At 46.5% G+C, this 12,211-nt stretch overlaps 1 protein-coding gene across 3 annotated transcripts in view; it reads right to left on the reverse strand.

Annotated features, from left to right (window-relative positions):
- Nucleotides 1-971: 971 nt before the first annotated feature.
- Nucleotides 972-12,211, reverse strand: part of wdfy4 (WDFY family member 4) — a 224,292-nt gene continuing 213,052 nt past the window's right edge. For all 3 annotated transcript variants that reach the window (XM_069885345.1, XM_069885346.1, XM_069885344.1), the window contains exons 61-63: nt 7,612-7,705; nt 4,830-4,944; nt 972-1,594 (exon numbers count right to left, since the gene is read on the reverse strand). In XM_069885345.1, the coding sequence (XP_069741446.1) occupies nt 1,528-1,594; nt 4,830-4,944; nt 7,612-7,705 (276 nt within the window). In that variant the 3' untranslated portion in view covers nt 972-1,527. The remainder of the gene's footprint in view (nt 1,595-4,829; nt 4,945-7,611; nt 7,706-12,211) is intronic.

A 12,211-nucleotide genomic window follows, 5' to 3' on the forward strand; every position in this document is an offset into this window, starting at 1 on the left:
TTTTATGTCTATCAGCAGATTGAAGTCCACAATGATTGTTTTATCCTTATCCTAGGGATAACTAACTTCCTGATTGACGTTGCATGAGAAAACTCCCACCAGTTTCCTGCCCTTCTGATGTTCCTTAGTGTTGCACCTCATCCCACTGATATGTGCCCTACCCCGCCTTCTGCTCCCGTTTTCCTCAAAGTACCCGCAATATGCAACTCCCAACCTTGGTCCCTTACCAACCAATAATGGTTGCGAAATCACACTGATTTACCTTATTTGTGACACAAAATGCACCTGTCTTTTTGTAATCAGGTAATTCCACCTTTGTACACAATGCACGTTATGAATGTACCCATTGACCCCTCCTGACTCACTGTTCTTTCCTTCTCCAACTTTGTCAAACTTTCTCCTCACTAGAACCTCTGCCCTACTTTAAATTGGGGAAGACCACAATCAGGATTTCCTAAAGAGAGAATGACCCACCTCCATGATAGGTTTTGGTGACAATTCACCAGGCACAATCTTGCACTTGTTTTCATTTGTATGTCATTATTTGTATATTGCACTATTTTTTAAACCTCTGGCAGGATGCTAATTGTATTTCATTGGCTTTGTGTTTTACTCGGCACAATGACAATAAAGTTGAATCTAACCTAGTCTAAAACACGTCATGTCTAAATACAGAAATGTGTGGCCTCCGTGCTGAGATGAATGTCCAGCCAAGCGATTCTCAGAGCCTGACAGACTTACCACTGGAATCTTTTGTTGATACACGGCATTTTCCTGTAAAATGGCTTGGAGTAAATAGGAATTGCTTCTGTCAGCCTCATTGCAGAAGTAACAGCATCATCCAAATGAGCTTCCCTTCTCCAAAATGTTTAGCTTGACAGCCCTCGAGTTTGAAACATCAGCTGACAACTCATCAACTTGATGCAGAAGGTGGGAAGCCATACGGGCAATGAATAGGCTGATCAAATACATGCCTTTGGATGATTTACTTTATTGAAACACCACCCTGCATGTCCAATGCAACATTGACCACTAAAGGATCAACCTCTGGTAATGGGCCTTGGAAGCTCTGAGAAGTGTCTTCCCCGACATTTCAAGATCCAATTATTTTTGATTGTCAGCATATTTTTTTCAGGCGATCTGTGATGAGATGAGGGAGTGATCCCTTCCCAACAGTGAAGGAACTAAACTCAACATTCATTAGTCACTACACCCCTGAACCTTTGTAAAAGTGGATTGTCCTAAATGACATGACTGAATATTTGCAAATTCATTCATATGTAAATTGTTTCACTGCATAGATTATAGTTTTCCATAAATTTCCATATATCCATAAATTTACATCTATGATTTCAGTCAAATTTTTGCATTGTACTTTGTGTCTGGACTGATTGAATTCAACACACCTTATTCCAAGTGTGAACAAATGTCAGAAGTTCTCTGAGCAGATGCATTTTCAAACCATCTGCTCTTCACTGGATGCCATATAGATCCATTTTCATTGATCTTCTGCTTTCAGTTATCAGTTCAGCCATCCATAGACCAAGCATGGACTCTGCCCCAGGAATCCCCAACAAATAGCTTCATGTGATTCCTGGAAGGAAAAGAAAAACAGAGATTTGTAACAGTTTCTAAGCTCATTCACGAGAAGAGTGACAGTACAGCAGAAAGTAAGTACTTTTCTACTTGAAATACTTGCATTTGGCATGATTTGTGTGTGGGTCAGAGCTTGACTTTATCCCAACTATTTCACTCCAGAGTAACACTATCCTTAACCGTCAAGTTCATTATTGTCCGATTTTGTAAGTACAACCTGACGAAACAGTGTTGTTCAATGCAAAAACATGCAAACACACATCCAGACAAACGATGCATGCGCATGAGCACCTCAGTTACCCAAAATTTTTTTTGGACTTGGAAGTGACGTCTGTTCCCCTCTGAAACGTTTTGGATAAATGGGTATATCTGAAACAATCAGAAGTTCTTATTTATATGAAATTTTTTCAGAGCCAAACTGACCTCACAGATTGAAAAATCAATTCGCCTGACATGAAACTAGAATGACTATTATCCTCGTTTCAGGTAACTCCCCTCCCTCTCTCTTTCCAATTCTTCTTTCGCTTCCCCTACTGGCTTTTCTCTCCAACTCTTCCTCTCAAACTGCATGCAACTGTCTCCTGGCCACAAGCAGTCAGAAGAATCCTTTCCCCTGGTGTCATCCCGGTGGATGGAGAGGGCTGGGGGGGAGAGGAGACCCCAGTGATCCTCCCTGCTGTTGTTATGCACAAGCTAATTTCTAAGCCGAAAATGTTGCTTCCAGACTTTTTACTCTCTGCACTTTCCACAACAGGACTGTAAGAAGCACATTTGGGACAGAACCATTCACTGAGAGACTGATGCCCTCATCCACCACTTAATAGCTAAAAGGTAAAGAGCACACTGCATTTTAACTTAAACCCAACATTTGAAAGGAAAGTCATTCCCACTACTGACAGTGTGAAAGTGAGACTCCGTCTTTCTGCAGTCTGCTTGGTAAATGTTGAATGAGAAGGATGCTGGATTTCACTCCAGATGCAATCTGCAGCAGGAAGTCAGTCGGTTGAGCAATGTCAGTGAGAGAAAAAGAATGGTCGACATTTTGAGCTGAATTCCTTCATCAAAACTTGCAAAAGGGCTTCAGCTCCAAATATCGATCATTCTTTGTCCCTCACTGACTGGATTCTTTGATAACTTAATGTGATTCAAGAAAAAAATATTGGTGTGTTTGGAATAATCAAAGTTATAGAAATATAATACAAGAAATATAAATATAACCAAAGAAAAGAAATTCTGCCTGCCCCACATGTAAAAGAACCTCAGGGATATATGTGATGTCATATATGGGACATATATGGAGAGATAAATGGGCGTTTTTCAGGTTGGCAGAGAGTGGTAAGTGGGGTGCCGCAGGGGTCAGTGTTAGGCCCACAACTGTTCATCATTTACATTGATGACTTGGAGGAGGGGACAAAATGTGGTGTCGCCAAGTTTGCGGATGACACCAAATTGAGTGGAAGAGCAAATTGTAATGAGGATGTGGAGAGTCTGCAGAGGGATATAGTTAAGCTGGATGAGTGGGCAAAGGTCTGGCAGATGGAGTACAATGTTAGTAAGTGTGAGGTTATCCACTTTGGCAAGAATAATAAAAGAGCTGAATATTATTTAAAGGGTGAAAAACTACAGCATGCTGTTGTGCAGAGGGACTTAGGAGTGCTTGTGCATGAATTGCAAAAAGTTAGGTTGCAGGTGCAGCAGGTTATTAAGAAGGCAAATGGAATGTTGGCCTTCATCGCTAGAGGAATTGAATTCAGGAGTAGGGAGGTAATGTCGCAACTGTATAAGGTACTGGTGAGACCGCACCTGGAGTACTGTGTCCAGTTCTGGTCTCCATATTTGAGGAAAGATATACTGGCTTTGGAGATGGTCCAGAGGAGGTTTACTAGGTTGATCCCTGGGATGAAAGATTAAATCATCTAGGATTGTATTCGCTCGAGTTCAGAAGAATGAGAGGAGATCTTATAGAAACATATAGGATTATGAAGGGTATGGATAGGATAGATGTAGGAAGGTTTTTTGAGCTGGCCGGGGAAACTAAAATGAGAGGACACAGTCTCAAGATTCGGGAAAGTAGATTTGGAACAGAGATGAGGAAAAATAGTTTTTCCCAGAGAGTAGTGAATGTTTGGAATTCTCTAACCAGGGAAGTGGTTGAGGCTGCCTCATTAAACATATTTAAAATTCAGTTAGATCAATTTTTACATGATAGAGGAATTAGGGGATATGGGGAGAAGGCAGGTAGGTGGAGTTAGGTCATAAATTAGATCAGCCATGATCGTATTGAATGGCGGAGCAGGCTCGATGTGCCATTTTTGGCCTACTCCTGTTCCTACTTCCTATGTTCCTATACAGCAATAAATCAAACTGTTTATAATTAGAGTCAATCCTCTTCCCTGTTGGTTTCTAAATGGTGATGCAGCTTCTCTAAAGGATTTAGAGCAGTGGTTTTCAATCTTTTTCTTTCTACTCACATTCCACCTTATGTAATCCCTATGCCATCGGGGCTCTGTAAGGGATTGCTTAAGGTGGGATGTGAGTGGGAAGGGAAGGTTGAGAATCACTACTCTAGACCCAACTGTTACTGAAATATTTTGCTTGAGAAAAATTGTCATTGGCCCATTTCCTTTGAAGTTCTGAAACCGTGCACAAGACGAGTCATTGGGTACGATTAAATCAGTGGTTTTCAAATTTTTCTTTCTACTCATGTTACCACCTTAAGCAATCCCTTACTAATCACAGAGCACCTCTAGCATAGGGATTACTTAAAGTGGTATGTGAGTGGAAAGGAAAAGGTTGAGAACCAGTGATTTAGAGGATGCAGGCCAAATCCAGGCAAGTTAGTGGCACGGTTAGCAGTGATCGGGACGGGGGTTCAAATCCCCCACTGCCTGTAAGGAGTTTCTACGTCCTCCTTATGTATGCGTGAGCTTTCCCCGGGGGCTCCGGTTTCCTCCCATCATTCAAAATGTACAGGAGGTTGTAGGTTAATTGGATGTAATTGGGCAGCACGGGATCTTGGGATGAAAGGGCCTGTAACCATACTGCATGTTTATATGTAAACGGATTAGCTCTGGTAGGCCAGCATGGATGAGCTGGGCCGAAGGACTTGTTTGCATGCTGTTAAATTCTATGAGGCAGGTGAAGCACTGACAAAAGCTGTGTCAGGCCCAGAGATGCTCTATATGAGTTGTAGTGGGAGCTCATTCTGAGGATTGATGGACTGGGTACCTTACCTGGGGATGGCCAGAGCCGTCACTGCAGGGTTCCTCTTGTTCTGCTTCCCCGACGGCCCAGTAGCTTGGCTCAGTTCCCGGCAGAGCACAAGACGGTGTTCCCATCGATGAACAACTATGGAGGGTGTCAGAAGCCATGGTCACAACTTGAGGGACAGAAGTCAATAAAGTAGGTTGCCTTTTGAAGGCAAACAGGTATCTCTGGCTTAAACCACTCATTTGATGATGGAGAGGACATCACAGGAGCAGAAATAGGCCATTCAGCCCATCAAGTCTTCCCCACCACTTAATCATCCCCACTCAGCCCCACTGCCCGGCCTTCTCCCCATAACCTTTGATCTCCTGGCTAATCAAGAACCTATCAATCTTTGTCTTAAATACACCCAATGACTTGGCCTCCAAACAGTCTGTGGCAACAGATTCACCATACTCTGGCTGAATAAATTCCACCCCATCTCTGTTCTAAGCAGAAGCCCTTCAATCTTGAAGTTGTGCCCTCTTGTCCTAGACTCTCTCGCCAAAAGAAACAACCTTTTTACATCTACTCTGTCCACGCCTTTCAACATTTAAAGTATTTCAATGAGATTTCCCCTCATTCACCTAACTTCCAATGAGTACACGTCGAGCCATCAAATGATCCTTATGTGATAACCCTTTCATTCCCAAAATCTTCCTAGTGAACCTCCTCTGAACCCTCTCCAATGTCAGCACATCCTTTCTAAAACGAGGAGCCCAAAACTGCTCACAATCTCCACTTGATGTCTCCCCAGAGCCTTACAAAGCCTCAACATCACATCCCTGCTCTTGTATTCTATTCCTCTTGAAACGAACACCAGCATTGCAGTTGCCTTCTTCACCACCGACTCAACCTCAAGTTTACCTTCAGACCGTCCTGCACGAGGGCTCCCAGATCCCTTTGTATCTGGGTATTTTCAATTTTCTCCCCATTTAAAAACATTGTCTGCCCCTTTATTTTTTCTACCACAGTGCTGGGCCATACACTTTCCAGCACTGTGTTTCATTTGCCACTTCTCTGTCCATTCTCCTCATCTTTCTAAGTCCTTCTGCAGCCTCTCGGTTTCCTCAGCACCACCTGCTCCTCCACCTCCCTTCGTAGCATCCCAATGTAATTAAATTTTAATTTGAGCTCCGATCAGTAATTCCAATTTGTGCATTATTTAACAGCTTCTAAGTTGCAGGCATTGTTCAACAGTGAGGTGAATATCAGTAGTATTGATTGCCGTAGAAACCAGAGGAGCCAAGTTCCAAGCTCCACTTTAATTGCTGAAAGGAATTCACTGGAAATTAAAATCCTGGGCCCTGAGGAAATTGTGGATAGAAGTCTAATTGCATGAAGACCTTTTTTCGCAGGCATGTTGAATTGAAAATTCTTCCCCACCCACTGAATATTTGATCAGACTGTTCCCCTCATGAGGTAACCCTGTGAATCCCCACACGATTTCCGCGTCAGGCCTGGATGTGACTGGGGAAGGGGGTAGCATGCATCAGTGTCTGCACATGGACGACTGGATGCAACAAAGAGAGAGAGACCCTGCCTCACAGCTGTAGGGACGTTTTCAGTCCCAACTGCAGGTGCTTCCTGTGTGGAGTTTACATGCTTTTCTGTGACTCCATGGGTTTCCTCCCACATCCCAAGGATGTACCACTTTGCAAGGTCCCATGTATGTGGGTGAGTGACAGAACTGGGGAAGTTGATGGGAATATGGGAAGAATAAAGAAGGATTGATGTAGATGAGTGGTCAGGCCTGTCCACTGTGACCATGCTGCATCTCTCTTTGACTGGATGCCCACCTCCAGTAGCTGCTGGGAAATTGACAATGGGCCTCGGAATCCAACTGCAAAGGTGAGTTTAACAAAAACAATATTAGAGAATATTTACATGACCTTGTCAGAAAAATATGGGGCAACTGAACAAGAACTGAGTCAAAGGTTTAATGGAGCGAGAGGTGACTAAGGCTGGGGGGCTGGGGTGAATGAAGCCAGGGAGTGGGGAGGGAACAAAGGTTGGGGGGTGAGTCGAAGATTATCACACAAAACTGTCACAGACGGAGTCCCAGGGTGTATATACATCCAGAGATGATCAAAGCTTCCAATAGATTTCCAAGTCAGGCCGATGTCGAACTAGTAGGGGAACCCTCAGTGTCCCTAATTCCCATGTACAGTTTGCAGGTTTGGGAGGTACCTCCAGAGTAGCCAGGGCAGCTAAAGGCAGACCATTTTGAAGGAAGCAAGCACTTCAGCTACGTGGGGAAGATTGGTCTGAATGATTGATGGAGTGCCATCTGAGTGAACTTTCCTGACGTGCCTTCAAATGAATGGAAGGAGGTGAGATTCTGACTGCAGGATCCCCAATCTCTGACCTACTCTTGTCACCTTTATGACTCTGACATGTGGTGATCTCCAGGATGCTGATGCTGGGAGGCTTGGAGCTCGGTGGTTAGATTATCTACAGTATTTACCTGAAATCAGCTTGAGTCTTGCCCAAATCTTGCTGCATGCAGCCACAGGCTGCTTCATTTAAGAAGAGATTTGATTGGAATTTAATTCTATTTTTAGATCACACTTCAAGAATTACTGTGGCCAAAGAGATTATTCAGATACGTGAAATTCAACAGATTTCAACTCTTTTATCCAGAGAATGTCCAAAGACACTCAAGTCTTTGAAAGATAAACCCTTATGCAACACATGGATATGCAAACCTTTGAGTTGGTCACCAGTAATCCACACTGATAGTCTCAAGCAGGGAGATGGAAAATTTACCATGTTTTTCTGAATCTGGGACGATGTGTTGAAGTACAGTGGGTTCTTTATCATTCCTGGAGACTTGTACTCTTGTAAACTCTGTCCTCCATAGCTGTAATTAGAACAGAGTTCGGAATTTTGTAAAACTCTTTCAGATGTGCCACACAAAATGTGCTTTACCACTGGGAACCCTGGGAGTCTCATTGGGTGTATTTAAGTAATCCAAAACCAGTGTTCACCAATGAAAGGAGATCTGGCTTTGGTAGATGAACACAAAAAGAAGAATTAGACAAGGTTAGCGCAACGTAGTTACAGCGCCAGCATCTTGGGTTCAAAACCCACGCTGTCTATTAGAAGTTTGTTCATTCTCCCCGTGTCTGCATGGGTTTTTCCTGGGCACTTCGGTCACCCCACTGTTCAAAACATACAGGGGTGTAGATTAATTGGGTGGTACAGAAGGGCCTGTTACGGTGCTGCATGTCTATATTTAAATTTTTTTTGAAAATCAAACTACTTGTTTTGGCCAGCATCTCTGAGCAGTCAGTGGTGTCACAGGGAGGGAAGCAGCCTCAAAGCTCCAGTGGCCTGACTTCCAGTGCTGTCTATGTGGAGTTTGCATGCTTTCCATGCATATTCTGGGTGCTCCAGCTTCCTCCCACATTTCAAAGATGCATAGGCTGGTAAGTTCGTTGGCCAAGGCACAGGACTGTGGCAGAAGATTTTGGGGGTAAGCTGACAGAGATGCTCAGAGAATAATTTAGAGGGACAAGCGGGGGATAAAGGATTGATGGCATTGCTCTGAAAGCAGAAATGGACTGTCCTTCATGTCATGGGGAAATGTGGAGTTTGCAAGGCAAACTCACTGTGATAGTACGGATTCTATCACCAATGTGTATATGTATTATATTGTGATATAGGATGGTTGTGATTGGCTGAGAGCGTAGCCATGCCTACTGGCAGATCTTAAAGGATTGTTCCTAGCCAGACCCAGATCATTCTGGACTGGTCAACCTATATGTGATACGTTCCAGTCTTCTAGTTAATAAAAGCCTTGGTTTAGATCAACAAGCCTTTGATTCTTGCGACGTGCACTACAATTTTATTAACAAGAAAGCTTTCAAGGGATGGAGCGTATGCTGTGACCGGAATGCTTCAACATCGACCCGCAGTCGGCTATAGCTTCGAATGACTTTAAGCACTGGGTTAAGTGTTTCGAAGCTTACCTACCACTCTCTGACCCTGCCGTGGTGGAGGACGGCCATCGACTACTAGTATCGATGTCTATGGTGTCCCCGAGAGTCTATGACAGCATCTAGGACCCAGCCACTTACGCCATAGCCATGAAGGTGTTGAAAGGACTCTACGAGCGACCGGTAAACAGGATCTACGCCCAGTATAAACTAGCGACTAGGAGGAAACTGCCTGGTGAGTCCTGTAGAGCTTATAGCCAAGCACTAAGGGGACTGGGCAGAGCCTGTGCCTGCTCAGACATAATTGCTGCTGAGACCACTGACAATCTCATTCGGGATGCTTACATGGCTTGGGTCCGATCGAATGAGGTGAAGCAGCGCCTGCTAGAGCACGGGGTAGAAAACCTAGACGACGTGATCCGGATCACAGAGACAATGGAGGATGCAGTCTTAAGTATGGACGCTTACTCTCAGGGCTGGACCCCATGCTATGAAGTGAGTAGGATGCCCTCCTTCAACCCTACTACCCCACAGCCCACTGACAGCCTGTTGGCCACTGCTACACTGCCTGATGCGACCCCGGAGTGCTATTTCTGTGGGAAGGACAAGCACAGCAGGTCCCATAGTCCGGCGAGGAAAGCCAGGTGCCAGAAGTGCCTTAAAAATGCCCACTTTGCTGTAGTCTGTTGCTCCAAAATGGCCACCATCAAACACAGCACCTTGTGTGAGGCCCAGCCGTCACCCTCCCATTCAAACATCTCTTCTTCAGAGCTCTCATCCAATGAGAGTAAGGGCTCCACTGCGCGGCAGTGCCTGACGTCATGGGGCAGGCGCCGAGCGCAGAAGGTACAGCCCACCCTCGCCGTGATGATGTTGGCCTGCTTGGACCTCCCACATGGAGCAATGACCGCCCAGGCCCCAGCCCTGACTTCAACAACCGCTGCAGCCGCCATCGCCATTACCGATGCTGCCGACCAGGTACCCACCACCGCTACCACCAACGACTGCCCCACCACCGCCAACTGCAAGCAGTGACCCCCAGCACTTACTGTTGGCTGGCCGACACCCCCAGCTCCTCTATGCTGACAGGTCCAGCCCGACTGCTTCTGTGATGTCACCACGCACACGTAGTACACTTCAGGCCCGACGCTGCATGACGTCATCACGTAAGACTCCACTGTTCCCAGCACAGGTCTCTGCATCAGTGACCCTGGACCAGGACTGCCCCCAACCCCTTACAAAAGCAATGGAACTGATTAAAGTTCATGGACACAATACCAATTGCTTATTTGATTTGGGGTCAACCGAGAGTTTTATCCGTCCAGACCTGGCCCACCGTTGCGGACTGGTTATTCTCCCCACTGACCAGAGGATTTCATTGGCGACCAGGTCACACTCGACTGGGGTGAAGGGGTATTGTGTGGTGACCTTGAAAGTCCAGGGCATCACATTTACCGATTTTAAACGGTTAGTCCTTCCCCAACTGTGCACCCCCGTATTGCTGGGACTGGATTTTCAGTGCCAGTTCCGAACTGTTTCCCTGCACTATGGGGGGCCCCAAGCCCCACTCTCTGTCTGTAACCACTCCACCCCGGAGGCCTCCTGCCAGCGACAGCCCAAGCAACCCGCCCCCGCGCCCCGGCACCTCACTTGTAGCCTCTCCACCCTCCGGGTCCCTCCTCCAGCACTCTTCGCAAACCTCACCCCTGGCTGGAAACCAGTGGCCACCAAAAGCTGGCAAAATAGTTAAGAAGACAGGAAATTCATCAGAAGCGAGGTGCGCAGATTGCTGGACGAGGGCATTATCGAACCCAGCTCAAGTCCTGGAGGGCCCAGGTGGTGGTGGTTAAAAACAGGGAGAAGACGCGGATGGTGGTTGACTACACCCAGACAGTCAACCGCTTATGGATGCATACCCCCTCCCATAGATCATGGATGTGGTGAATCAGATCGCCCAATATCATGTGTTCTCCACCATTGACTTACATTCGGCCTATCACCAGCTCCTGACCACCGAAAAGACCGACTTTTTACGGTCTTCGAAGTGAACGGGCGGCTGTATCAATTCCTCACAGTACCCTTTGCAGGTCACGAATGGTGTCGCAGTTTTCCAGCGGGAAATGGACCAGATGGTAGACCAGAACGGGCTAACAGCAACTTTCCCGTATCTGGACAATGTCACCATCTGTGGCCATGACATGCAGGACCATAATGTCAACCTCGAGAAATGTTTTCAGACTGCGATTCGGCTGAACTTAACCTACAATTTCGACAAGTGTGTCTTCCGGACCACTCGGCTCGCAATTCTAGGTTGTGTGGTGGAGAACAGGGTGGTAATGCCAGACCCTGACTGCATGCGTCCCCTCATGGACTTGCCACTGCCCCCCCACACCCTAAAGGCACTCAGACGCTGCCTGGATTTATTTTCATACTATGCCAACAAGGCACGGCCATTTATCATGACCCCTGTCAACCGAAGCCAGAGCAGCCTTCGATCACATCAAATCGCACATCGCTGCTGCAACGCTGCATGCCATCGACGAGTCCATTCCATTCCAAGTAGAGAGCGATGCATCCGATTTTGCACTGCTGGCCACTTTGAACCTGGCCAGCCGGCCGGTAGCCTTCTTCTCTAGAACCCTCCAGGGTCCTGAGAGCCGACACTCCTCTGTCGAGAAGGAGGCCCAGGCCATAGTCGAAGCAGTTTGTCATTGGAGACACTACCTCACTGGCAGGCGCTTTACACTGCTGACAAACCAATGCGCAGTCTCCTTCATGTTTAGCAAAACCCAGCGAGGTAAGATCAAGAACGACAAGCTCGCTAGGTGGAGAATTGAACTCTCCACCTTCAATTATGACATATTGTACCAGCCTGGTAAACAACGACCCTCCAGATGTACTCTCCAGGGGGACTTGCGCCAACATACAACTGGACAGGCTGCAGAGGCTCCACAAGGAGCTCTGTCATCCAGGGGTCACTAGGTTCGTGTACTTTGTTAAGGCTCGCAACCTGCCCTACCCAGTTGAAGAGATTCGCTCTATGACTCGAGACTGCCCGGTGTGTGCTGAGTGCAAACCCCACTTCTTCCATCTGGAGAACATCCACATCATCAAAGCCACCCAACCCTTTGAACGTCTAAGTATGGACATCAATGGGCCCCTACCGTCGACCAACCATAACACCTACATTCTTATGGTGATTGACAAGTATTCTTGCTTCCCGTTCGCTGTGCCCTGCTCAGACATGACCACCTCCTCAATCATAGAGGCCCTGCCCTGCATCTTTGCCATCTTCAGGTACCCCAGTCACATCTACAGTGACTGGGGGTCCTTGTTTATGAGAGCTGAGCTGTGGCAGTTCCTTCTGGAGTGTGGTATTGCTTCGAGCAGGACCACCAACTATAACCCACACAGTAATGGGCAGATCG

This window comes from Narcine bancroftii, chromosome 6 (assembly GCF_036971445.1).
Source record: "Narcine bancroftii isolate sNarBan1 chromosome 6, sNarBan1.hap1, whole genome shotgun sequence".
NCBI lineage: Eukaryota > Metazoa > Chordata > Chondrichthyes > Torpediniformes > Narcinidae > Narcine > Narcine bancroftii.